The sequence below is a fragment of the Mus caroli genome, chromosome 18 (assembly GCF_900094665.2).
Source record: "Mus caroli chromosome 18, CAROLI_EIJ_v1.1, whole genome shotgun sequence".
NCBI lineage: Eukaryota > Metazoa > Chordata > Mammalia > Rodentia > Muridae > Mus > Mus caroli.
In genome coordinates this window covers 7,036,467-7,064,014 of record NC_034587.1, presented here as the reverse complement: position 1 = coordinate 7,064,014, position 27,548 = coordinate 7,036,467, and the positions used below count along the sequence as shown (strand labels likewise).

The window sequence follows — 27,548 nt, the reverse complement described above, 5'->3', positions numbered from 1 at the left end:
CACACACACACACACACACACATTAAAATAAAATAAAACTGAGTATTCCTAAAATCATTCCTGGCAAAAAGAGGACCTTCCTGAGGCTAACAGATATTACCAAATGCAACTAAACAACAGCCTCCCAGGAAAGGACTCTTACTAAGGAGAGGCTGCACAGCCAAATACTGTCAATCAGAACTCAATTTACCAGGTAGACAACAATGAAAAGCCTGCTGTAGTCTATGCCTTGAGGGTTCTTAAAAACCCTGAGGGTTCTTGTTTTTTAAGCGTCTACAATATCTGTCCCTCAGCCTCAGGCCACTTTACCCAGGTTTTGTGTGGGAATCATAGCAGCAGCCTCCTGAGGGGACACACACTCATCAAGGTCACCATTGAAAGGAGTGACCACACTGTCTCCTCTTCTTTGTTGCATTTTTTCAAGCAGCTTGTCCAGGTCATCCCCTGTATGAAAAGAAGGCAGATTTGAGAAGACTGGAGTGAGCAGCACGCTGAGTGCTTATGTTCAGTATCCAATTGATGCAGCTGGGCTGGGCTCTCATCAAAAACTTTAAATTGACCTAGAGTGATGTCAGAATTCCTACATGGCCATTTCTTTTGTGGCATTTGTACGATAAGAGCTTTTCTAGATGATATATACCCTTGTAGGTGCATGCTTACAACCAACACACTTCCAACACTGGCTCTCTTTTGGCTGGCATTATGGACAACAGCAGGCAGAATGCACTGTTCTGGTTCTCTCTGACATATGAAAAAACTTAGATCCAGGGAAAGAAAGAGAAAATAGCCCAAGCAACAAAGTTACAGTTGAGTTCAGGCTTTAATCCTCGTATCCTTGTGTCTTCCTCTAGACCTCACAAGCTTCCTGTGGTGTTGTTAGTCACCAGGAGTAAGGATTAAACCACTGCAAGGAAAGTTCTACCAGAAAACTTAAGGCCCACCTTCCTGACAGGCTAAGATTTCAATCCAATCACACAACTAGGGCTGGCAGGGCGGCCCAATCTTACAAGCACTCACCTAATGATGTTGTTTTGAAATGTGATGCCAGGAAGCTGACCTTTCCTGTGATGAGCTCGTAACTAATTTCTTTCAAAAACTCACTTGTGGTAAGCATGCTCTCTGCCAGGGCCCGGGACTGCTGCTGACCTGACGGACAGAGAACAAAGCAGTAACTCATCACTGGAACTAATGCTTGCGGCAGCACTAATTATGATGGACATAGAGACCACAGACGTCTAAAACTACAGGGACTTGATTAAGAAGGTCATGGCATGTTGAAAGATGTGCATACGAAACATCAATTTGAAGATTGTCTATAGCAGCAGCAGCAACAACAAAATCTTCATAACATGATGCCAGGTGATTGAGGGAAAAATAGTGTATTTTATGTTTATAACTATAAAAACTATAAAAATCTTTTTGGTAGGAAGCAATGAGAGCCATTCAGTGAAGAGAGGAGAAATGAAAGTCTGAGTGCTGGCCCTCTGAGAGTTAGCACAGAGCACATTTAGTCATTGTTCTACTTTCTGAAGGTTTCCTAGGTATGGTAGAGTAGGCTCTTCAGTGTGGAGAGCTCCTGGCAAATATAACTGGCTTACACAGGTGCTTTATCACATGACAGAATGGGTAAGACCTGCAAAACCTTTTTACAATTAACCTGCTTTTATTTCTATGTGTAGTGTATGTGTGTGTGTGTGTGTGTGTGTGTGTGTGTGTGTGTGTGCGCATATATGTATGTACCACAATGCACTCGGTGTCATGAACATCGGAAGAGGGTGTTTGGTCCCTCAGGACCGGAGTTATAGACTGCTAGGAGCTACCATGTGGATGCTGGAAATTAAACCCAGGACTTGTGCAAGGGCAGCGAGTGCTTTTAGCTGCAGAGCCATCTTTCCAGCCCCAACACTTAGTTACATGTGATGAGGGTATCTGCTGTAAAAGAATGTCTCCACAACCAGGTGCCAGGGGCACCAGCCACACTGAGGGCTTTGACTTGAGGAAGAAAGGAAAATTAAAACTGGGAGAGAAACCCAAACCGCAGCCATTAATCAGAGAGTAATTATGTGGATGCTGGAAATATCAATTGCTATTTTTCAAATACAGATGACAGAATGAATGCATTAAACAAGTGATAAGTCAAATAAACAAAGCCCCAAACCCACTCACCTAATACTACCACACAAAATTCATTTCCTCTGATTTTTGAAGCACAAATTGCCACGACGTAATCTGGCAGCCTCTGGTAGTGTTTCATTTCACTGAGAAGCCTCAGCGTCTCTGAAATGCCTTCTGCTAGAGAGTTCTGGGTCACAATCACATGAACCAGGTCCTGAGATACACTGGCAGCTAATCTAGCAAGCCAGGGGAGCTGTGCCGGTGACATGGGTGCACACGGAGTACCCAAAGGCAGGGCTCGCTCTCTCACAGAAAACTCCTGCATAGCATTCAGCACGATCTGCTCAAACTCTTCCCTGAGAGGAATCTGGTCAGGACCTATGTTAATGAGAATCACAGTTAGAATTCAGACAATCAGAGAAGACAAAATTAAGGCCAGGGAGAAGTGAAAGGGAATGGTGTGTGGCTAATATGAGCTGTGGCTTGAGACCACTGTAAGACGTAAGTGCTTACTTGCTAGCTGGAATATGGTGGGTTTAAATGAACTGTGGGATGCTGGGTGCTATGTGTTTTGTCTACAGCTCTAGCTCTGTTCTCCTGGACCCTAGTGATGGTCTCTTTCACAGAGGATTTTCAAAGATACGAGACCCATTCTGTTGCATGCCCTGAGAGACAATCATTTTCAAACCCTGGCACTATGAATTCTGATGACTAATAAATAAGACAACACACTGGTGTGTAATCAATTTTAAGGTTCTTTTCATTTCTCATTTTAGGCATGGATACTTTAAAAGTATTTTAATAGATTGTCTCAATTTAATTTTGACCTTAAACACAGGGAAATGAATAATTTTTTAACAGTCCCCAACTCTTCCCAGGCAGAGAATGCTCGGTCATCTCATTCTCTCCTGCACTCTGGGTTGTCAAGTATGACATGTGGCTTCTTTCCCCAGCCATAGTTGAGTAAGCTTATACTGATGACCTGTGGCCCCTGAAACTAGAGGGATTTTGTTTTTTATTCTCTTTAGAAACTTAACCAGTCTTTACAACAAAATCAGCAACCATCCAACTGGCACAAATTAACCAAGACCTTTAGTGAAAACTAAAACCCAGGGAATATATTGACTTGTCTCCTCCCCCCAACCCCCATGTGAATCAGAGACTTGAAACTCAAGGGTTCCTGTCTGCAGGAGCAGACTCTTTATCATTATTATTAGATATGTTCTTTATTACATTTTAAATGTTATCCCCTTTCCTAGTTTGCCCTCCGAAAATCTATCACCCTCCCTCTACCTGCTCCCCAACCCAACCTCTCCTGCTTCCTGGCCCTGGCATTCCCCTATACTGAGGCATAGAACCTTCACAGGACCAAGGTCCTCTCCTCCCATTGATGACCGACTAGGCCATCCTCTGCTACATATACAACTAGAGCCATGTGTTTTCTTTGATTGGTGGTTTAGTCCCAGGGAGCTCTGGGGGTACTGGTTAGTTCATATTTTTGTTCCTCCTATGAGGCTTCAGAACCCTTCAGCTCCCTGGGTACTTTCTCTGGCTCCTTCATTGGGGACCCTGTACTCCATCCAATGGATGACTGTGAGCATCCACTTCTGTATTTGTCAGGCACTGGCAGAGTCTCTCAAGAGACAGCTACATCAGGCTCCTGTCAGTAAGTACTTGTTGGCATCTACAATAGTGTCTGGGTTTGGTGGTTGTTTATGGGATGGATCCCCAGGTGGGGCAGTCTCTCATTCCTTCAGTCTCTGCTCTGAACTTTGTCTCTATAACTCCTTCCATGGGTATTTTGTTCCCCCTTCTAAGAAAGATCGAAGTATCCAAAGTTTGGTCTTCCTTCTTGAGTTTCATGTGTTTTGCAAATTGTATCAGGTATTCTGAGCTTCTGGGCTAATATCCACTTATCAGTGAGTGCATATCATGTGAGTTCTTTTGTGAGTGGGTTACCTCACTTAGAATGATATACTTGAGATCCATCCATTTGTCTAAGAATTTCATAAATTCATTGTTTTTACTAGCTGTGTAGTTCTCTATTGTGTAAATGTACCACATTTTCTGTATCCATTCCTCTGTTGAGGGACATCTGGGTTCTTTCCAGCTTCTGGCTATTATAAATAAGGCTGCTATGAACACAGTGGAGCATGTGTCCTTATTACAAGTTGGAGAATCTTCTGGGTATATGCCCAGGAGAGGTATTGCTGGATCTTCCAGTAGTACTATATCCAATATTCTGAGGAACCACCAGACTAATTTCCAGAGTGGTTGTACAAGCTTGCAATCCCACCAGCAATGGAGGAGTGTTCGTCTTTCTCCACATCCTCACCAGCATCTGCTGTTACCTGAGTTTTTGATCTTAGCCATTCTGACTGGTGTGAGATGGAATCTCAGGGTTGTTTTGATTTGCATTTCCCTGATGATTAAGGATGTTGAACATTTTTTCAGATGCTTCTCAGCCTTTCGGTATTCCTCAGTTGAAAATTCTTTGTTTAGCTCTGTATCCCATTTTTAATAGGGTTATTTGTTTTTTTTTTTTTTGAGTTCTTTATATATATTGGATATTAGACCCCTATCAGATTTAGGATTGTAAAGATCTTTTCCCAATCTATTGGTTGCTATTTTGTCTTATTGACAGTATACTTTGCCTTACAGAAGCTTTGCAATTTTATGAGGTCCATTCTTGCTCTTATGGCCCAAGCCATTGCTCTTCTGTTCAGGAATTTTCCCCCTGTGCCCATATCTTTGAGGCTTTTCCCCATTTTCACCTCTATAAGTTTCAGTGTCTCTGGTTTTATGTGGAGTGCCTTGATCCACTTAGACTTGAGCTTTGTACAATTGATCAATTCTCATTCTTCTATATGATAACTGCCAGGTGAGCCAGCACCATTTGTTGAAAATGCTGTCTTTTTTCCACTGGATGGTTTTAACTCCTTTGTCAAAGATGAAGTGACCACAGGTATGTGGGTTCATTTCTGGGTCTTCAATTCTATTCCATTGATCTACCTGTGTGTCATTGTACTAGTACCATGTAGGGTTTGTTTGTTTTTTTTTTGTTTGTTTGTTTGTTTGTTTTTTCGAGACAGGGTTTCTCTGTATAGCCCTGGCTGTCCTGGAACTCACTTTGTAGACCAGGCTGGCCTCAAACACAGAAATCCACCCACAATTTCTCTGTTAGTACAGCTTGAGGTCAGGAATGGTGATCCCACCAGAGGTTCTTTTACTGTTGAGAATAGTTTTTGCTGTCCTAGGTTTTTTGTTATTCCAGATGAATTTGCAAGTTGCCCTTTCTAACTCTGTGAAGAATTGAGTTGGAAGCAGACTCTTTAATATCTGTGATCTGAGGCTAAGCACTGGCTTTAGAACCCTAGGCTATAGCACAGAGATAAGGCTGCACTCTTTCTGGAAGGAAGGGACACAGAGAGTCAGAAACCATTCCTTCCTCAGATACAAGTTAAGTGGTCTCCTAGCTCTGTTCTAAAGACAAGTGGGTGTATACAAAATATAACACAGTCTGAAAATAAGTAAGTTATACTGGAGAAGTCACTTTTGCAGAACTAGTTGAGGGTCAGGGAGAAGAAAATGGGAACCTCATAGATAGGTGCTTGCTTTCTGTACATAGAAACAAAAAGAAAACAGTAATGCTTACAGTATGCTAGCTTCAGCAGTTAGAGCATAGCCTGGCACTGTGCTGAGTGAGCTCTGGGTTGATCCCTAGGACTCCACCCACCTAGCCTAAAATGTTGGTTTCTTATGTCCTTCTACTCTGATCTTCATTAACCTTTAACAAATTAGAATCTTGATTTGTAGCCATGACATTCATATTGTGTAGTGAGCTCAAAGTGGCTGAGTTTGAACTAAAAACTAAAGGGAAAGTGATAATTTTTATAGTCCTCTTCCACCAGAGCACATGACAAATGAAAAGCAGGCCTGGTCTCCATTTCCTATTGTTATCCATTGAAAACCTAAAAGGCTCAGAGCCCCAATTTATAGCTGCATGAGGCCTAGGGCAGACCAGGAGCCAGCAACATATTCTCTTGGGATATATAATGAATCCATGCAAAGGCACCTGGGAGAAAATAAAGTGGCATAACACGTTCCCATCATTCTTTGTTTTCTTAAAATTCATTTGTAAAGTTTTGATTGAATTACTGTTAAGAAAAAAGTTGGGGGGAGGGGCATTCACTTTAGAAGAGAGATGATCGTTTAGAGCAACACATGCGCTCCCCTTCTCTGCCTCTACCACTCTCCATCCATTCTAGGAGCCTTTCCTCCACCTCTTCCAAGCTCAATAATGGTAATTTTCCCTTTGAGAGCTCTCTCCCAGAGCATCAGCTCTGATGGCTTCTTAGATGGATCCACCATAATAGGAAGAAACATCCCCCAGACTGGAGCCTACCTACATTTGCTGATCCCATTTCAAAGGGCTTTTACCTTGTGAAATAACACAAAAAAATTTTTAAGTGACTGTTAAAGAAAGGCTCTTTCTTTCTGAAGAATCTTACTTTTTCTTTTTTCCTCCCTGTCAGTACTTGGAGATACAAAGTATTAAAACTGATATTTTAGAAGTTTGGATTTAAAAAAAATGTCTATAATCTATGCATGTGTGAAAATATTCTTGCTGCCTTTTAAACTTATAGGGACAGAATAAAGTTTTTTCAAGAACACCAGAACAACTTGTTGGAGAACAGAGAAGTACAAATCTAGGTGAAAGGAAGGAAGGGAAGGAGGGAGGGAGGGAAAGACTGAGGGAGGGAGGGAAAGACTGAGGGAGGGAGGGAAAGACTGAGGGAGGGAGGGAAAGACTGACTGAGGGAGGGAGGGAAAGACTGAGGGAGGGAGGGAAAGACTGAGGGAGGGAGGGAAAGACAGAGGGAGGGAGGGAAAGACTGAGGGAGGGAGGGAAAGACAGAGGGAGGGAGGGAAAGACAGAGGGAGGGAGGGAAAGACAGAGGGAGGGAGGGAGGGAGGATGGGTGAGGTATTTATGCTGTATACTAACAGAACTAATGATTGGAAGTAAAATTCTGGAGAGAATTGATCCTAAAGAGAAAAAGGAAGCTTGTTTAATTAAATCGGAAATCTATAAGTTAAGAGGTTTTAATAACTGGGAAGAAGATATAATATTTTTTTGTCATATAGCTTATTTAACTCACTAGGACCCTGGTTTCTCTGATGGTGTGATCAGTCTGCTTTGCTTGATAAAAGTACTGGTCTACACAGCATTGTCTTCCCTGATTTGGGGAGCATCTAAAAGGCGACTTTCATGTCTTAGCAGGCAGCCCACAGTCCAGAGTCTGTAGCAATTAAATTTATGACATCAAATGAGTCAGAATGAGGTCATTTAAATAACTATTACTTACCAACAAGTAAGGTTTTCAAATAACAGATTTATTATAAAAGCAGGTTTCATGGAAAAATTGGCTTAAAAAAAAAACCCCGTTAGGGCAAAACCCACATCAAGGAGTTTCCTGGGAAATTAAGGGTCCTTGCGAGCGTTGATACATAACATTGGAAGTACCTGGCTTATTGAAACTTTTGATTTTTAAATACTATAACAGTGTTTTTGTGGTTTCTTAACACCACAGTATTTTGTAACATTAAAAAAACCTCATAAGTAATACAAAAGTTTTTATATGAAAATTTGCACCTCAAACATTGTCCTAAGCAAATCAATGGTGTGAAACCCCAGAGTGAATTAGGCTGCATATTTGATGGCTCACTGCAGTTTGCAAAATAAAAGAGATTTCAATGGAAATGTGGCTGAGCCCCAGTGTTGTCAGGACACCTGCATACACTCATTGTAGGTTCAGAGGAAGTGAAGGGTTCATGACCTTTGCAGCCCCTTACCCTTAGGCCTTCCTTCTCAAAGGGAACCCCTAGCAAAACCCTCTAAGGTTCTGCTTCGACTTGCCTTAGGAGATTAGAAAGCACCACAAGACTAGACACTAGAGGGAGCAATTTGTCTCTTTTATGACAAGAATAGAGAAAAGGGAAAGGCAAAAGAGAGGAAAGGAAAAAGTTAGAAGACTGGGTAGAAGGAAAGGAACTTAGAAACCAAAGAGAGAAACTATGAGCCAAGTAGGCAGATGGATTGAAAACAGACACAGTACATTCTGAAAAGCAATTTCAAAGATTCCCAGTCCATGACTCCGGAGAACAACTTACCTAATCGTACAAGGTACTGTATAGTCAGAAGGATCATGTTCTCCACACTCAGGAGATGGGTGCTAGTTAACCCTAATTGTTCCAGATCTTTGTTTTCCAATTGTGGAATCTTGTAGCAATTCACCAGCAGAGGACTCACAACAATGTCACCAACATTTCCATAGAAATAGGGTAAAGTGCCATAGCCTGCCCCAAAAGACACACGTTAGTTAGCTCAGCGTTTCTGGGTTCCAGTCAGGCACACCAGCTCAGTGAGACATGAAGGCACTTAGGCATTTTCTGCCCTCTGAGACAGCCACCTTTGGGGATTCACCTATGTGTTTACCATTCTATATAAACTGAGATGAGCCACTCTGGTTACATGATGTGTTTCTCACAGGAGGGATACTGCTAACCTTACAGTTCTGTCTCAGAAGATCAATGTGATGATAAATAGTTCTTCATCAACTTTCTTTCCAGATGAGAAAACAAAGGAAAGGGAAGCTAAACTTGTTGGTAAACCTTACATTCCATTGATCCGTTGCAAGAGGTTAGAGATTGCCTACTTGTTTTACAACATCAGTGTTTGCTTTTTGTTGGTTTTTGTCAGATTTTTACATGTATGTGTAGTCTGCCTGCATGTGTGGTCTCTGTGTGTCTGGTATCCATGGAGTTCAGAATACAGTGCTTGGTCCCCTGAAACTGGAGTTAAGGATAGTAGTGAGCTATTACATGGGTGCTTGGGACTGACCCTGGGTCCTCTGCAAGAGCAGCAAGTGTTCTTAACAAGTAATTCATTATTTTAGCCTCCATATTGGTGTTTTCTGTTAGTTTTTCTGAATGTCAGGGATGTTTAAAAACACCCTAGGATAGGAATATGTTGAAAGGCACCTCATTCTGCTCCCATGATACAGGAAAGAAAACTGTCTCTCTCTCTCAGGCTTGCTTTCCTTTCTTTTTCTTATGAGACATGGCCCTACTAAGGAGCTCTGGATGGAACTCAGTATGTACACAAGGTTATAGCCTTGAATGCATAAAGATCTCCATGCCTCTACCTCCCATGCTGTAAAAGTGTGTGACACCACAGATGGCCTCTGTGCGACTTTCTAAAAGCCAAATACTAAAGGAACAAAGAGGTCCATATTCTTCCTCTTTTTAAGGCTTAGCTAGATTATGTTTGTGGATGCTAAGAACCTCCTAAGTCACAAGGAATTTAAACTACTGGGATTCCCCCCAATACCTCCAGACCAGAATCAGCAGATAGGGTGACGTGGGGCTGGAGAGATGGCTCAGCAGTTATAAGCACCGCCTGCTCTTCTAGAGGCCCTGAGTTCAATTCCCAGCAACCACACGGAAGCTTATAACCATCTAGAATGGGATTTGATGTCCTCTGCTGGTGTGTTTGAAGACAGTTACAATGTACTCATATACATAAAAAAGTTTTGTTTTGTTTTGTTTTGTTTGTTTGTTTTAAAAGAACAGGGCCTGAAGGAAAAACACCCAAGACAACAGAATCAGGCCAACCACAAGAGCAAAGAGTGATTCGTGTTAATAAAACGTACCTGCCTTATCACGGAACGAAAACAGGCAGTCTCCTTCTGGTCTAGACCTGCCTGTCAAGGCCTTCAGATATGGGTATAAAAGGAACTCAGCTCAGTTTAGAATATAAGAACTGGAATCTTAGAATTTAGACCCTAACCAACCATCATTTCACTGTAGTCAGCAGCCAGGGAGGGTCAGACTCCCTGTGAGACACACGGTCTCACAGAGGTGGCGCCCTGCTTCAGACCTATGCCCCAGAGGGTTCCTGTTCCTGGCTTTCAGAAGTGAGGTCTGTCAGTTGGCTTAGCTTATTTCTTTTCTTTGAGGTTTGGCCTCCTTTGACTGGACTGTCACCCTTCCTCAACAGGTCCACTTTGAGCAGGCTTCTGCACACAGTTTGAAGTTTAAGCCCTCTCTCCCAAGGCTCCTAAAAGCTCTTGGCTGTGAACCTCTGCCAGCTCTCATATTCCAATGTGTCACGGTGTTACCAGAGTGTGTAGTGATAGTTGTTTACTGACTCTAATAAAGGGTCAGAGTACCCCACTAGATAGAGATTCTTGAGGGCAAATGCCTTATTCTCAACTTTAAATCATGTGCTTAATACAGCATAAATGGGCTAGCCAAGGAAAACTGATCAGTCAATAAAGACAGACAAATATACTCATGAGAGTGTAAAGAAGCCCACAGAGCAGGGACTAGAGACAAAGAATTCTAGATATGGAATTCCTCCACCGTACCTATCAGGATCACTGGTCTAACTCCTGAGTTACTCAGCAGGTTTTCAGGAACAATCACAGTTTCCCCTGCAAGGACAGGCCGAGGCTGGAGAATTCCAGTTAATGGGGTCTGGGGAACTGGGGTAGATAAAAGGGGCTCTGGAAAGAAAAAGATTGTTTGACAAGAAAAATTAGGCATGGGGTTAACTGAAAAACTTCAGAAATCACTGTAGTTTTAATACTTTAAAGAGATGGTTTTGAAGTCCAATAGTTTTTGTTTTTTAATTTAACATATATATTACAGAAAATTAGAATAAAACAGAAAAAAAAAACAACAAATCAACCATAATCACATCACTGTAGATGACTACTGAGCATTCTGGTAGATTTAGCTTTGTATTTCATATTTACCAACTCCAAGTAACCAAAGATATGGATTTCCATACATAAAGCTGGACACATAAACATGATAGAGACACTCATCATTACTGTAAGCAACTGTAATCCATTCCATAGTTCTTTGCACATAGGAGATTTCTATGGACTCTTCAAAACTACTTAAGCAAATTAGAAATTGTCAAGATCCTTACCTAGTTCTTAGGGTTGGAGCACTTGTCACTGTCTACTTGGTGGACAATTGTGTGCACACTTAGCTGAGGACAATTTTGGACACCGTCTGGAGACTATGAAGGAGAGCCAAGTAGCTCTTTGTAGTTATAGCTATAGACTAAACTTTGAAGCCAGAGTAATCAAGAACAACAAGTCATAGCATGTCAGCTCAACTCTGGCACCACTCTGACAAAGCGAGTCCACATGTGCCCTGCATAGTCGTAGCCTCAGGCCCTATGCAACACATGGCTCATCAATTACACGGTTAAAACTAAGGTCAGTTGTAACAGTACATGAACTTATAGGGAAGGAGTATGTTATGGAGACACAATATGAACTACTACCAAGACCCTGACACACTACTGCTAATGCCAATGATTGATTCAGGGTGCTTACCTTCAGAGGATACGAGCAGGAGCAGAACTTATTGCTGCTAATTAAAGAGAAATGTTTAAATACATCATCCATTAAAATCTCACCAGTTCTTGAAAGAGGACGAACTGTGGGAACTGGCACAACTAGAGCAGATTGGGAGACAGGTGATCCAGGATACCATCCCCGGTGCCGTTTCTTTGGTGGGCCAGAAATGAACATGTTAGCTGAAAACAAAAAGGAAAGTCAGCTTTGTCCTCAGCAATGGGGAAGAAAGAAAGAACACCAAGTGCTCAAAGGACCTTTCCTGATCTACATGGAGGTCTGAGTTACTCTCCTATGGGCAATGGCAGTTAGAAAAAGCTACACTAATAAGTGCAACCATATATTTTGCAGTTTACAGTTGGAGACAGTTTATTTCACTCAATTCTATTGACATCCCTGTTAAGTTGTGGGACAAATCCGCTGGATTAGTGGAGAAAAAGTATTTAATGCCATGCAACTCTTTTAGCACAGAGTTCTGTCCTTCCACAAGTAAAAGACAGATTTGAGTTTTCAAGAATATAATTTTGATGAAACACTTATTTCTCAATTAGGTTCTTCCATGTGGAATCACCAACTCATTTAACAGTTATTATTCACATCAATCATGAAATTTTAAAACGTTGCCTTTTAAGCAAAGGGAAGACTACAGTGCATATTCAGATAATTAATTATTCAAACAGGGTCCCAGAATATGGCAAGAAACCCTGAAAAACATGGATAATTAATTATTCAAACAGGGTCCCAGAATATGGCAAGAAACCCTGAAAAACATGGATAATTAATTATTCAAACATCTGTAGCACTGGGCTAAAGAGATGGTTCAGTTGGTAAAGCGCCACCCGAACATGTGCACCCGAGGACAATCTTCAGAATTCATATAAGAAAGCCAGGTATATGCCTTTAAAATCAATACTGTACAGACAAGAAGGCCCTGTGGCTCTCTGACTGTGGATTCCGGGTTCATTGAGAGATTCTGTCTCTAAGGATAATGTAGAGAGCTATAGAGGAAGACAACTAATGTAGACTTTGGACCTTCACACACATGCACATATGTAACCCCCCATTACATTCATACATACATTCATTCATACACATACACACACACACATGCACACACACACACACGCACACATACACACACACGCACACACACACACATGCACACATACACACACACGCACACACGCACACACACACACATGCACGCACACACGCACACATACACACACACGCACACACACACACATGCACACATACACACACACACACACACACGCACACACACACACACACATGCACACACTATACCTTGGTCTATGGATGTGTAGGTAGGTCTTGGTGACAAAGAGTAGTTCCCGGGGCGAGATGGAGTGGAACTGCATGAGCTGCTCTTGCCTCCATGGCCGCTGGTCCCATTTGCTGTCTCTGTAGAACAGAGAGGCAACAGATCAGTACGGGGGCATGGAGGACACTGTGAAGTGGCAGACATCTGGGAAACCTCACTCCTGAGCATTCCAGGAAAATTCAGATAGGACAGCCTAGTTGCATCAAACCAGCTATAACCATCAGAACAATTGCCTTCACTTGATAAACTTAAATGTCAGTCATGCCAATGACTATGATAAGTTAAAAAATAGATGTGCCAGGAATAATTTCCTGGGACCCTGAGAACTCTTTTAGAATTCTTTTTGAAGAAGTCTTTGGAGACAGTAGGTAAAAATAAGGGAAAACTTGATGGAATTTTAACTCAACCTCATAGAAAATTTCAAACCTATAAAAGGAGAGAGAACCATATGATGCATACAATATGCCCACTGCCCAAGTCCAGCATTTATCCCAGGTAGCCCGTCTTGCTACCTCTGCACAGACTCACAGGTGTTCTGGTTAGTCAGAAGCAACACAGTCACCATGCAATTTCATTGGTAAGCACCTCTATAGATACCACTAAGTGAACTTTTAAAAATATTTCTGCAATAAAATTATACTTAAAATCAACAGTGATTAGTAAACATCATCAAAGCAGAAATAGTTTAAAGAAATGGCTTGTTCACACTGCAATTAGGTGATATATACTGAATGCTTTTTTGAAAATAAGATTTACTCTTAATTTAAATCTTGTGTGTGCATCCATGCATGTGTGTGCATGTGTCCAGAGAAAGGTTGGAAACTCTGAAACTGAAATTACAAGCAGTTGTGAACCAGCTGATGTGGGTGCTAGGAACTGAACTCAGGTCCTTGCGAAGAGTACACGCGCACACGCTTAACCACTGGGCCATCTCTCCAGCTACTTTAGGTTTTTTTTTAATCAATAAGAATTCCATTTTTTCCAAAACATATTTCTTGTGATTATTTTTTTTTTCTTTTGAAAAACCTTGAAGTCCCCATTTTGTGGAGTTTGCTGACTCAGTGTTCCTAGTATTACTGAACATCCTGTTTCCACTGTATTTCCAATAAGCCGGTTGTTAGAGGCCCAGTCAAATTCATATCCAATTCTTTTGGAAAGAATCTTAAAAGCAGCTGTAAGCGTCGACCAGAAGACAAAGAGTGAAGAGCTTTCTCTCCTCTGGGGATTAGTGGGGATTCAGAGGTTGTCGTCCTAACTCCTTTTTCTTCTAAAATTTCATCCATAGGGGCCAAGTGTAGTTACATATTCCTTTAATCCCCACACTCAGGAGGCAGAGGCAGGCAGATCTATAAGTTTGAGGCCAGTCTGGACTACAAAGAGAGTTCCAGAATAGCCAGGGCTGTTACACAGAGAAACCCTGTCTTAAAAACAACAAACAAACAAGTAAATAAATAAATAAATAAATAAGCAAGCAAATAAAGCTTCATTTTTACTTTTAATCATGTGCATGTGCCGGGCATGGTGGTGCACGCCTTTAACCCAGCACTCGGGAGGCTGAGTTCGAGGCCAGCCTGGTCTACAAGGTGAGTTCTAGGACACCCAGGGCTACACACAGAAAAACCCTGTCTCAAAAAACCAAAAAAAATAAAAAAAAAATAATAAAAATAAATAAACAAATAAAAATAAAAAATCATGTGTATGCATGTGTGTTTATGTGTAGGTTTCGTGCACATTCATGTGATAAGGACAGAGGCTAGAGGATGCCATCAGGTCCCATGGTAATGGAGTTATAAGCAGTTTGAGCTGCTCGTGGTAGGCGCTAGGAACCAAACCCTCATACTTTGCCAGAAGCAGCATGCAGTCTTAACTGCTTAGCATAAGTCTTGCATTATGAAGTCACCTGGATAACTGTAGTAACTAAGATGCTTACTGATCTATCCATTATTTTTTTCCTCACCATTATGAAAACTTGACTTTAGTTTGTTCATATCTAACTAGGAAACACATTCTTCAAGAGTTCCTGGGTTGGAGAGAAAACAAGCTGGGTTTTGTAAATTGTGATGGCTAACCTTTGGAAAGACAGCAACATGATCAGCGCTCTGTCTCCTTCTGTCTTACCATTTATCCTTCTGAAGCACTGGATTCTTCTAGGGATCCATCCTTCCTTCTCAGCCTGTCTTTTCCTTTCATGGCTAATATTAACCTTGATGGTTTTACCTACAGGTTGTAGCTTTCCTGACTCCATATGTCCACACAATCTTCTCCTAGAGAATCTGTCCCTCCTGCCATAGTTCCTCTCTCAGGTGACAGGATCAGTAGCTCAGAAAGATGGGTGTTGGCTGAGACACACCATCCTCAGGCCCACATTAGCCTGCCAGGCCCATCTGATTTCATTTCCTGAGGGCTCTCATTTTGCCTTCCCTTTCCCAACTGGTTACCACTCTGGCTGGGGACCTCGGCATCTCTCACTTAAACTAGCAAGATGACCTTGCAGCAGCATTTCTACCTCTTGCCTTTTACATGTTACTGCCCATATAATTTGGTTTGAATCCTAGAACAGGTCATTTCTCTGTTCTGTAAGTGTAAGGTAAACTCCATGCTCCTCAGCCTGCCTTCCTGCGGCTCTTTTCTCATCTACCAACCACTCACCTTATTTATTTATTTATTTATTTATTTATTTATTTATTTATTTATATGAGTAAACCATTGCTCTCTTCAGACATACCAGAAGAGAGCATCAGATCCCATTACAGGTGGTTGTGAGCCACCATGTGGCTGCTGGGATTTGAACTCAGGACCTTTGGAGGAGCAGCCGATGCTCTTAACCACTGAGCCATCTCTCCAGCCCCACTCCCTCCTCATTTTAAGACTATTCTCCTCTAAGGATCCACCCACAATTATTCCTGAAATGCTGGCTACAGCACACTATCAGCTTACTGGGTTTGAGATACGATTTGTTTTATAGCCTCAGTGGCTAGTCGCAGCAGAGACATAAGGAATGCTTGCTGAGCAGAATCAAACTCTGGCTGTCGTCTCTGTGTCACGTTGACTCCTCTGGTTGGAACATAGTGAGGCAGAGCTTTGTCTAGCTCTGCGTTATTTTAGGCAGCTCCGTGGCTGTCTTCAACTGGCAGCTTCAAGTAACGTGAGCATCTGTTTTTCAAATATTTGTCAATGAAATTTCACACAAGTCTTTTGGTATTTATGAAAAAAGAAAGGAGGGAGGGGAGGGAGACATCACCTGCAACAAAAGGCTTTCCTACAACCTGCAAAGATAAAGGCAGTGGTTTCACAACATTCTTATTCCGGGTCAGGTCCTGAGCTCCACTTAAATTGATTGCAGAATTAGCTGGACTGAGAGCCGGCGAATCTTAAAATGAGAGAGGTTGTTTAAATTAGTGAGCATTTCTATATGCAGGAGAAAAGTTAATTTGGCATGGGTGAGCTGAGAAAAACAGGAAAGAGGATTTAGTTCTTCCCTGGACCAGAGGCTTTAGGAAGAATCCCTATGCTTGCAGGTTTAATTAATTTTTATTTAAAATACATGCACTAGGATTTAGTATGTTAGGTGCCACTATAAGTACTTCAAATATATTAGTTTCCTTGATCCGTGTAACTTTTGTACTTTAGGTCATGGTAGGTAGTCAAACTCAGACATATGTCATTGGCATATCTACATCCATATCCAAACTATGTCCACAGTTCCTTCAAAAGCACATTTTAATGAAACATATCTATCAATATACAAATAAGTTTCTTATGTGTGTGTATGTGATTGAACTTGTGTACATATATGTGTCTATGAATACATATGTGCAGATGTATGTGTATGTGTACATGTGTGTGTATATGGAAGACAGAGGTCATGTCAAGCATTTTTTTCAATTGCTCGGCACTTTGGTTTTTGAGACAGGGTTTTCCTGAACCTGGGGCTCATTGATCTAGCAAACCCGGCTAGCTACTGAGCCACAGGGGTCCCTTGTCTCACTCCCAGCACTGGATTGACAAGTGCTCTGCTGCTCTGTCTGTAATCCAAGCATGTGTGAGGATGACACACAAGTTCAAGGTCAACCTGGAATAGATGGGAACTCAAAAAAAAACCCAAAAAACAAAAAACAGGAGTGGGTTTCCCTGTAGCCTAGCTTTCAGAGAATCAGAAGATGCTAAGCAGGTTGCTATGGGAGAAAACTCATGAAGAATCACATGCAGCTGTGAACTCTGAAAGTTACAATGTTGAGTAGCACAATGAGATGTCACAGATGCAGTAACAACTTGAGTCTTTTTGTTTGTTTGTTTTTGTTTTTGTTTTTCAAGACAGGGTTTCTCTGTGTAGCCCTGGCTGTCCTGGAACAACTTGAGTCTTATGGGGATAACCAACCACTTTCTAAGTGGATTTAAGGCCTGCTCCACAGGAAGAAACAATGCCTGGTGCTGTAAACCTGACAGAGGTCCCTGGCTGTGGAGCTCATTAGTCCTACTCGGGAACCTAGTAATATTGTTTTGCTCAATAGACATAGAATCAGAATGGCCTCTCCACTTGGGTCTCCCTACCCACAGCTCAGTGCAGTTCTCAGGCATCACGGGAGAACCTTCTTTGTGGAGTGGACAGTAGTTCACACAGAAACTCACAACTGCTTAAAGTGAAGAAAATGAGTGACTGTGGAGTCACAAATGTGTCAGTCATAAATGGATCAGCCATTTCCCATGCCTCTCTCCAAGACTCAGGGAATATCAAGGGAGCAAGGATGGAAAGATTATAGGAACAAGAGTTTGGGAGAGGTGGGGTGAAGTAGTGTCTTCTAGAGATGACACAGTCATGAACTCAAAGCAGCTCCAGCCACACAGACCTGGATTCCAGCATGGATGGAGAGGGGCTCATGCACTCCCACCTCCAGCTGAGGAACTATGGTCTCCATACTACAGGGGATGGCTTGAAACCCATGAGTACATGAGCAGAGCAAAGAGGACTCAGTGGCTCATTAAGCAAAAAAAGGACACGAAGTTGGAGGAACCAGCAGGGTAGGGAGTGTACCCAAGGGGAGGGGAGAGGCGGAGTTGGGGGTGAATATGATTAAAATGCATTGTGTGCATACACTAAATCCTCCAAGAAGCAATGAAAATATGATGTTTTAAAAGGGTGTGGAAGCAAGTGACAAGGCTCAGTAGATAAAGTGGTCAGTGAGAAACACAACGGCCTGGGTTCAGATCCCCAGGACTCACGCAAAAAGCTGAACTTTTTGACATACACATAAGGTACAGTGCATTGTTATAAAACATGTAATATCTAAGTTTATTGATTATATTTAATAAGCCCATTCAATATTAAATTATATGTTTATAAAAGTACTAAAATTATAACTACAAATAAGTTGCACAGAAGAGGTAAAAAGTTATATTGTGAAATGTTAAAAAAAACTAAGTAAATGAAAATATATCATGTGCTCCTGGGTCAGGAGACTTAGTAACAGTAAGATGACACTACTGCCCAAGCATTAAATGCAATAGCCAAACGATATCCCTCTCAGAAAATGCAGAAATGATGCTCATAATCTTGGCATTATGCAAGTATTTCTTAGGTATGAGTCAAGAACATAAGCAGTAAAAGAAAAAAAAAGATGAATGAGATGGGTTTCATCAGAAGACAAAAGATAAATGAGTTGGAATTCATGAAAACAGAAACAAAGCTTGTGTTCAAAGGACATAATCAAAGGAGTGAACGAACTGGGTGTGAACTCCTTTAGTCTCAATGCTCTGGAGGGAGAGGCAGGAAGCTCTGTGTGTGTGTGTGTGTGTGTGTGTGTGAGAGAGAGAGAGAGAGAGAGAGAGAGAGAGAGAGAGAGAGAGAGAGAGAGAGAGAGAGAAACAAATGTCTGTACATAGGAACTACCTACAAATGTTATCAGAATTATCTTCGTTTTATTGGTTGATTGGTTGTTGATTGAGAATTGAACATGCTGCCCATAGTCCTCCAGTGAGCCCCAGATAGTCCAATAAGTCTCCAAATGTTAACAGAAATACCCACTAGCTGATAATTGGATAAACAAATTACAGTTTGTTTAGAGAATAGAATATTACTCATCAGTGAAAGGAGATAGATCACCAGAACATGCTACAAATGAGTCAAATGGAAGAACCCAGTTGGTAAATGTCAATAAAATGTTCAGAGTACAGAGTCAGCAGAAACAGAAGGCAGACTTAGAACTGCTCTCAGATGAGTAGAGGATTAAGCAGGGAGCACGAGGTTTCTCCTCAGGGTGAAGAGAGACTCTATTGAACATGGTGGTGCACGTAGGCAGGAAGAACAAGAGTTCCAAACAAGGCTGAGCTTTATGTGAGTTCATGTACCAATAGCTCACCACATCCACCAACTTGCAAACTTTTAATGAATTGTATGATGTAAGAATTACATGTCAGGGCTGGAGAGATGGCCCAGCAGTTAAGAGCACTGACTGCTCTTCCAGAGGTCCTGAGTTCAATTCCCAGCAACCACATGGTGGCTCACAACCATCTGTAATGTGATCTGATGCCCTCTTCTGGTGTGTCTGAAGAGAGCAACAGTGTTCTCACATAAAATAAACAAAATCTTTTTTTAAAAAAAGAATTATGTCAATAAATCATTCTTTAAAATGGTGCAAGCACTTCCATAATATAAACAAATCTTTAAAAAGAAAAACATGATGTAAGTAAAACAGAGGAACACATGTGATAGCACAGATAATTCACTACACATGATCAACAAAACCAGAAAGACAGAACAGGCTACTGCTGGTGCCCTGCATCTCACTGGCCACTTTTAATGTCAGTAGGAGTTCCAGCAGAGAGTGCCCTGTGAACTCACTTTCTTGAAGAACGTCTCCTACAAGTTCACATCTGGCTTTTCCAGCTTTTTGTCTCTGGATCTTCTTCAAGACCATCGGGACCCCTGAACATTATAAACCAGTCCAGAAATGTGAGGGAATATAATGCTTCAGAGGCAGCTCTCAATTCCTGAACTGCCTCATAGACAAAAGCCATGAAATGAACCCCCCAGCCTCCCATCTTTAGAAGGTAATTCTGGAAGGTCTTCGGTATGCTTCTTAGTGAATCTGATTGATGCAGACCTTTTAGGGCTAGAATAATCACATAGAAAACACTTACACTGGCTTACTCTTGCTTCTTGGGACCACTTCCCAAATAAAACCCAATACTGAAGTTCTTATCTTAGGTCCTAATTCTATTGGGACTCAAATCATGTCAACAATTTAAAAGAGAAAAAGGCAAAAAAACAAACCAACCAAAACCAAACCAACCAACCAAACAAAAAAACCCCAGAGTTCATAGAAAAGTTAAATATCTTAAGAGATTCAACGTCAACAATAAGATGTAAGTGAAAACCACACTCAGATATCATTGTTCCATGTTGGAATGAAAAAACCCAAATGTTTCCATGATAAATTCTGTTAGCATCTGTGCAAAAATGAACTGCCACGTTACACTGGCTCAACCTCCCTGGAGACTGGATCTGTCGAGATTACGAATGAGTACATATTAGCTCAGCAACTTCTGGACATTGATACACAAATAATAAGTGGTATGTGAGCCTGGCAGTGATGGCACATACCTTTAATCCCAGCACTCTTGAGGCAGAGGCAGGTGGATCTCTGAGTTTGAGGTGAGCCTGGTCTATAGAGGGAGTTTCAGGATAACCAGGGCTACACAGAGAAACCCTGTCTCAAAGAACCAAACCAGCCAACCAAACAGACAAAGCAAACAAACAAAAAACTCAGGATATATGTTGACATTACTCATTGCTGAATTATTTGGAAGCAATATATACACCCTCCAGTGCTGGATCAGATAATTATGGTACATCTGAGAAGATGGCAATTCATTGCACTAAAAATAAGTGAGGATGCTTTCTACCTGGAAAGACCTCTCAGATGTAGCAATATGAAAGTTAGACATGCAGGCAGTGTACAATCTGCTGCTTCTGGAGCGAGCAGGTGCATCAAGGAGAATTGGTACTTGTCCTTGATTGAATAGACATAAAGATGTCTTGATTCTTTTGTATCAGTGTGAACAAGTATCTGATGGAAGTAACTTAATTTTGGTTCATGGTTTCAGTTCATCATGTTCAAGCCATACCAGGCACATAAAAAACTAATTATAGTGACTATTGCTTGTAGACAGGCATATAGAAGGTAGGTGAGAAACTTACTGTTCATATATGAACATCTCATAGATGTGCACATGTATGCAAACACACACAGAGAGATATTAGCTAGGGTTTCTATTGCTGTAATGAAACACCATGACCAAAGACCTAAAGCAACTTGGGGAGGAAAGGGTTTATTCAGCTTCTACTTCAACCTCACAGTTCATTATCAAAGGGAGTCAGACAGGAACTCAAACTGCAGGAACACAGGAGCTGATGCAGAGGCCATGGAGGTCTGCCACTTACTGGCTTGTTCCTCACTGTGTGCTTGGACAGCTTTCCTATAGAAACCAGGACCACCATCCCAGGGATGGCCACACCCACAATGGGAGGGCCCTTCATCGTTGATCACTAATTAAGAAAATGCCTTACAGGTTAGCCTACAACCCAATCTTATAGAGGCATTTTCTCAACTGAGGCTCCTTCCTATCTGATGACTGTAGTTTGTGTCAAGTTGACATACAACTAGCCAGGTATTCTTAAAGATGTTAGACATTTCAAAATAGCAGAATAAATTGATTTTAATAAATAAAGATAAAAATGCTTACATGTAGGTTGACAAATGGTATCTGAAGTGTTTATTAAATATATAAAGTGATAGTTTAGTTCAGTAGTGGTTACACTGAAGTGATTTTAATTTGTTTTTGTTTTTGTTTTGTTTTGTTTTTCGAAACAGGGTTTCTCTGTATAGCCCTGGCTGTCCTGGAATTCACTTTGTAGACCAGGCTGGCCTCAAACTCAGAAATCAGCCTGCCTCTGCTGGCAGTGCTGGGATTAAAGGCATGTGCCACCACTCCCGGCTGATTTTAATTTTTTAAACGATTTGTTTATTTGTATTTTATGTGTATATATCTGCATGTGTGTTTGTGCATCCCATGTATGGTGGTGCTGGAGGAGGCCAGAAGAGGGATTCAGCGTAGTATTTTATGGGATTCTTGAGTGTGTGAACAAATGGGTTTCTGATTCCTCTGTTTCTCTCCCTCTTTTCCTTCTGTTGGTTTGCCTTGTTCAACTTTGATTTGATGTCTTTTGTTTCAGTTTATTATATTTTATTTTGTTATTGCCTCTTAGGGACATGTTCTTTTCTAATAAGAGTCATAAGTCAATAAGAGGATCCAGATGGGAGGGGAAGTGGAGAGGTACTGGGAGGAGTAGAGGGAGGGAAGAGCTATTTGAATCTTTATCCTCACGTTTCCTGGTGCCTCTTTGTAATTCTTCTCCCCCTGCTTTCTATTGTTATATAAATTTCTTCCCATTATATTGCTGATGAACACTTGAATGCTAGCTTAATCAATTGTGAGGAGCACTTGTGAAGAAGAGTCATGTAGATGACTCTTACAAGAGTTTCTTTAGGGAATAGCTAGATCATAGAATGCCCATACTTTCTACTCTATTCAAAAATCACTGGCAATGTGGTACAGTGACTAACATTCTTTATGTTAGATATTTTAAATATTTAAAAGTTTTCCTTGTGTGTGCCAGCTTGCCTGTATGTGCACCACGTACACATGGGACCTACAGAAGTCTGACAGGGCCATCAGATTCCCTGGAACCTGAGTGAAGGGTGGTTGTTAGCCACCTGTCTCTCCATGCTACTAGGAATTGAATCTGGATTCTCTGCAAGATTAGCAAAAACTCTTAGCTTCTAAGCCATCTCTCCAGTCACATAATTATCTCTTTACCAAGAGTGCTTTTTCTGGTTTTTGAAATTTGGCCAACATTTTACTATTGTATTGGCATATTTGAAATTATTGTGAATTTGATAGATATATAAAAGCTTTACCTATTCCCCCCTTCTCTTTGTTTTTTGCCTTCTTTTCTTTCCCTTTCTTTTCTTTTTTCTTTTCCAGATAGGTTCCTATGTGTAGCCGTGGCTGTTCTGGAACTCATTCTGTAGAACAGGCTGGCTTTGAACTTAAGATATCTACCTGCCCCTACTTTCTGAATGCCAGGATTAAAGGTGTGTGCCACCATGTCCTGCAGCGTCTTCTGTTTTTAATGTAGTATTCCTTATTACTACTGTGGATAATTATGTTTCCATGTTAACTATTCATATTTCTTGTTTTATGAGGTGCCTACTAACATAATTTCTCATATCTTCACATTGATTTGTCTTTTTCTTATTAGTTCAAAGGTGCCATTTTCTTTGAAACTAACTCTCTATTAATTTTACATATTTTATATATTCTTATTGCTTCCTAATTTATGGGATTTTTAAAATTCTGGTTCTCTTTAATAACACAAAGTTATGATTTTAATATAGTGAAATGTGAGTCTTTTCTTTTACAATCAACATTTTGTGTTTCTACTTTTGAGACATTCTTCCTGGATCTTCAATCATATTTTAAATATCTTCTAAAAGCCCCATATATTTTTTACATTTATATCTTCTAGCTACCTGGGATTTTTTTAATATGAAGAATAAAAGAGGGAATCAGTTTCACTCCTATATAAGATGTCGAATTTCTGGGTACCATTTACAGAAAGGTTCCACTGCTCAGCAAGTTGTTCCTGTTAAGTTTGAAATGCACATGTGTGATTTGAATCTGGTTTTGGATTTTTTCCTCTACTCCAGTGTATCTATTCCTGTGTAAGTCCACCTGCCTTCGTTATACATCTATGTCATGCTTGGCTGATACTGAGGCAAGCGTTCTTGTCTGGTATTATTCTGACTTCTTTAAAACACAAGCTACAAGAGTAAGAAGTTACTACTACAGTGGCTCACAGAGAAGGATATCCCAGTTCATAGTCAGCGTCTCTGACTGCAGTAACAGGGATGACCTCATGAGACACTTTTCCAGGTTCATGTGAATGTCTCAATTATTTAGAATTAGAAAGAAGAAAACTGAGGAAAATGCTTTGCTTTATTGTGGGTCTGGGGATCAAATCCAGGACCCCACACATGTAAAGCAAGTGAGCTACAACTGAGCTACATTTTCCAACTAAGAAAGTGCTTTGATGTACATACTCATTTTTATGCCAAATCAATCATATAACAAAATTACAGTATTTTTTCATGGAGAAATGGCCCATAGAGACAAAACTGAGCCATCCCACTAAGTCATACAATAGCCTTCCTGACAGAATTTTTGTTAAAGTCATTCCATTATTGGTTTTGGCAGGCCTTACATAGCTCATCTTAGGCCTAGTGGTAGATAAACACATTATCTTCATTTGGAAAAATGTTAAACATCCCAGGACTAATATACATCTTTCAGGTACTGGGATAGACAGAAAAGCAAAGTGAGACATTTGGAGATTTGGGCTAAGAATGTATGGCTATAGTGGGAGCTCAGAGGACCAGGTGCTGAAATGTGCATAGTATAGACTGTCCTGACAATGTTTAAAATTGAAAGGACTCTACTGGATATTACTAAAGGAGTTGTCTACATTTTCTCCATGTTTCAAAACTGTGAGAAGTTCAATTTAAACATTGATAGACTGCTTAATTTGGTAAGGGAATTTCAAGACAGATTAGCATCCAGATTGTGACATGGTTATTGCTGGTGTCTTTTAGTTACACTTAATGATAATTAAGAACAAAAAGCAGAGAAGAGTGTTTGAAAAGCATGTAGTCTGGAGAGAAAAGGAACAAACTGAAAGTTATAGACAAGAAAGGTGTGCATGTGTTTATATGTGTGTCAGTATGCATGTATGTGTGTGTATATTTGAGTGTGTGTATGTATGTGTGAGAGTGTGTATGTGTGTGAGTATGTGTATATGTGTGAGTGTATAAGTCTGAGTGTGCAATTATGTGCATATAAGTAATGTATGTGAGTGTATGAGTATGTATATCTGTGAGAGTTGTATATATGTTTGTATGTGAATGTGTATATGTGTGTATATATATATATACATATATGTATATGTATATATATATATATGAATGTGTATGTATGTGCATGAACATATGTATGTGTGTATGGATGAGTGTATGTGCATAGGAGAGTGTCTGAGTGCATATATGTATGTGTTTTAAAAGAAGATTAGAACCATTAAAGAGAAACCAAGCATCTAATACTACAGCAATAAGGTACTTTAAGTGTATTTCAGAAATCAGCCAGATCCTACCATCACAGGGTCCAATGTATATAATTATAAATTAATTTGAAAGACTCATTTGGGAAGAAACTACATCTAGCATGCTTTGCTCCCAGAGGCTTTCCCAGGGAAGTGTTTTTCTGGGTTTCTTGTCCAGGTACCCAGAAACCACTGTAACCATAATTCAAGGGGGTCCAGCTAACGACCACTTAAGCTAATGGCAACTTGGTCATCTATATAGTCCTGTTTTTTGGGGCATTAAGAATACAAGGGTTCCTAGAGTCATAGTAATTTCTAAGATTCCAGAGAAAAGCCTTTGAGTCTAGGCAATGGGTAGCAGGTTTGGATTCCCTTCCAGAAGCCTCTGAGATAATGTTATATAAAACTATGAGGGTAAAAATCCATGGCTGCAATAGAGATTCGAGGATAAACATAAAGAATATCTGCTAAGGAAAGCTGAAAGCAATGTGGACCCAATCCATGAGAAGCCATATGGTTTGTAAACACCAAGGCCATAGGACAGGGTTGTATAAGCCTGCTGGTGTTTGTATGGTGGCGTTGTACACCAGGCATGGAGCTGCAGGATTTGGTGTCTGCCTTACTGTGCCTCAGTCTTTCTTTCTTCCTTCCTTCCTTCCTTCCTTCCTTCCTTCCTTCCTTCCTTCCTTCCTTCCTTCCTTTCTCTCTCTCTCTCTCTCTCTCTCTCTCTTTCTTTCTTTTTTCTCCACATTTCTTCTTTCTATGGTCCTGTTCTTCCCTTTTGGAATAGGATGTTCTCTTTGTGTCACTGAAAGTTTAAAGTATGTAATTTATTTTGATTTTAGAGGGGCCCATGAGTGATTATCTTGAATCACAGCAGGGATTTTGGACTTGTCCACCCATTCCTACTGCTGTGGTATTCTGTCTAACCATATGAGGTCAAGCAACCATAGGCCAAGCCTTAAAAACCATAAACTAAAATAAACCTTTTCTATCTCAAATAAAATGGTCTGGAGAAACTGGAAAGCCACATATAAAACAATAACTTAGAATATTACATACACAAAATTAATTCAAAATGGCTACTCAGCTTAACTTCAAGGAGTTATGACAACAACATTTTTATTAGAAACTTAGACTCTCAGAGACCAGTCTGCACAGGTGAGCTCACGGACTGCGAAGGGCAAGCTCATGGACTGCAGAAGCAACACAGCTTCTGGGACAGGCAGAAGCCACACAGCTTCTGGGACAGACCCAGTTTCAGGCTCCAGACATCTGGGCACCTTCCCCGCCAGAGGAGAGGTTTCCGCCCAGGAGGGCTCTTCCAGAGCAGGTGAGGGAGCCATCTTGGGCCCCGGATCCTTCAGAGACTAGTCTGTGCAGGTGAGAGTGTGGACTACAGAAGCGACACAGCTTCTGGGACAGGCAGAAGCGGCACAGGGATAGACCCCGTTTCAGGCTCCTGTGTCCCTCGGAGACCAGTCTGTGCAGGTGAACGTGCAGACTGCAAATGTATATCTTCTGGGACAGGCCCTGTTTCGGGCCTTCATCTTCAGCCAGGAGGCAGGTCTGAACGCCAGATTTCTGTGCACCTTCCCTGCAAGAGGAGAGCTTGCCTGCAGAGAGTACTCTGACCACTGAGACTCAGGAGAGAGCTAGACTCCCAGGTCTGCTGACAGAGGCTAACAGAATCACAGGAGGAACAAGCTCCAACTAGAGACAACTATATCAACTAACTCCAGAGATTCCAGATGGTGAAAGGCAAACGTAAGAATCTTACTAACAGAAACCAAGACCACTCAACATCATCAGAACACAGCACTCCCACCTCGCCCAGTCCTGGGAACCCCAACACACTTGAAAAGCAAGACTCAGATTTAAAATCATATCTCATGATGCTGGTAGAGGACATCAAGAAGGGCTTTAATAACTAACTTAAAGAAATATGGGAGAACACTGCTAAAGAGGTAGAAGTCCTTAAAGAATTACAGGAAAAAATAACCAAACAGATGATGGAACCGAACAAACCATCCAAGACCTAAAAATGGAAGTAGAAACAATAAAGAAAACCCAAAGTGAGACAACGCTGGAGATAGAAACCATAGGAAAGAAGTCTGTAACCATAGATGCAAGCATCAGTAACAGAATACAAAAGATGGAAGAGAGAATCTCAGGTGCAGAAGGTTCCATAGAGAACATGGGCACAACAATAAAAGAAAATGCAAAATGTAAAAAGATCCTAAGTCAAAACATCCAGGAAATCCAGGACACAATGAGGAGACCAAACCTACAGATAATAGGAGTAGATGAGAATGAAGATTTTCAACTTAAAGGGCCAGAAAATATCTTCAACAAAATTATAGAAGAAAACTTCCCAAACCTAAAGAAAGAGATGCCCAGGAACATACAAGAAGCCTACAGAACTCCAAATAGACTGG

The 27,548-nt window shown here is 41.0% G+C and overlaps 1 protein-coding gene across 2 annotated transcripts in view; it reads right to left on the bottom strand.

Moving 5' to 3' along the window:
- Positions 1–27,548, bottom strand: part of Greb1l (GREB1 like retinoic acid receptor coactivator) — a 231,759-nt gene that overhangs the window by 48,043 nt on the left and 156,168 nt on the right. For both annotated transcript variants that reach the window (XM_029471989.1, XM_021150817.2), the window contains exons 8-14: positions 12,860–12,976; positions 11,614–11,733; positions 10,547–10,684; positions 8,289–8,474; positions 2,167–2,493; positions 1,018–1,146; positions 310–444 (exon numbers count right to left, since the gene is read on the bottom strand). In XM_029471989.1, the coding sequence (XP_029327849.1) occupies positions 310–444; positions 1,018–1,146; positions 2,167–2,493; positions 8,289–8,474; positions 10,547–10,684; positions 11,614–11,733; positions 12,860–12,976 (1,152 nt within the window). The remainder of the gene's footprint in view (positions 1–309; positions 445–1,017; positions 1,147–2,166; positions 2,494–8,288; positions 8,475–10,546; positions 10,685–11,613; positions 11,734–12,859; positions 12,977–27,548) is intronic.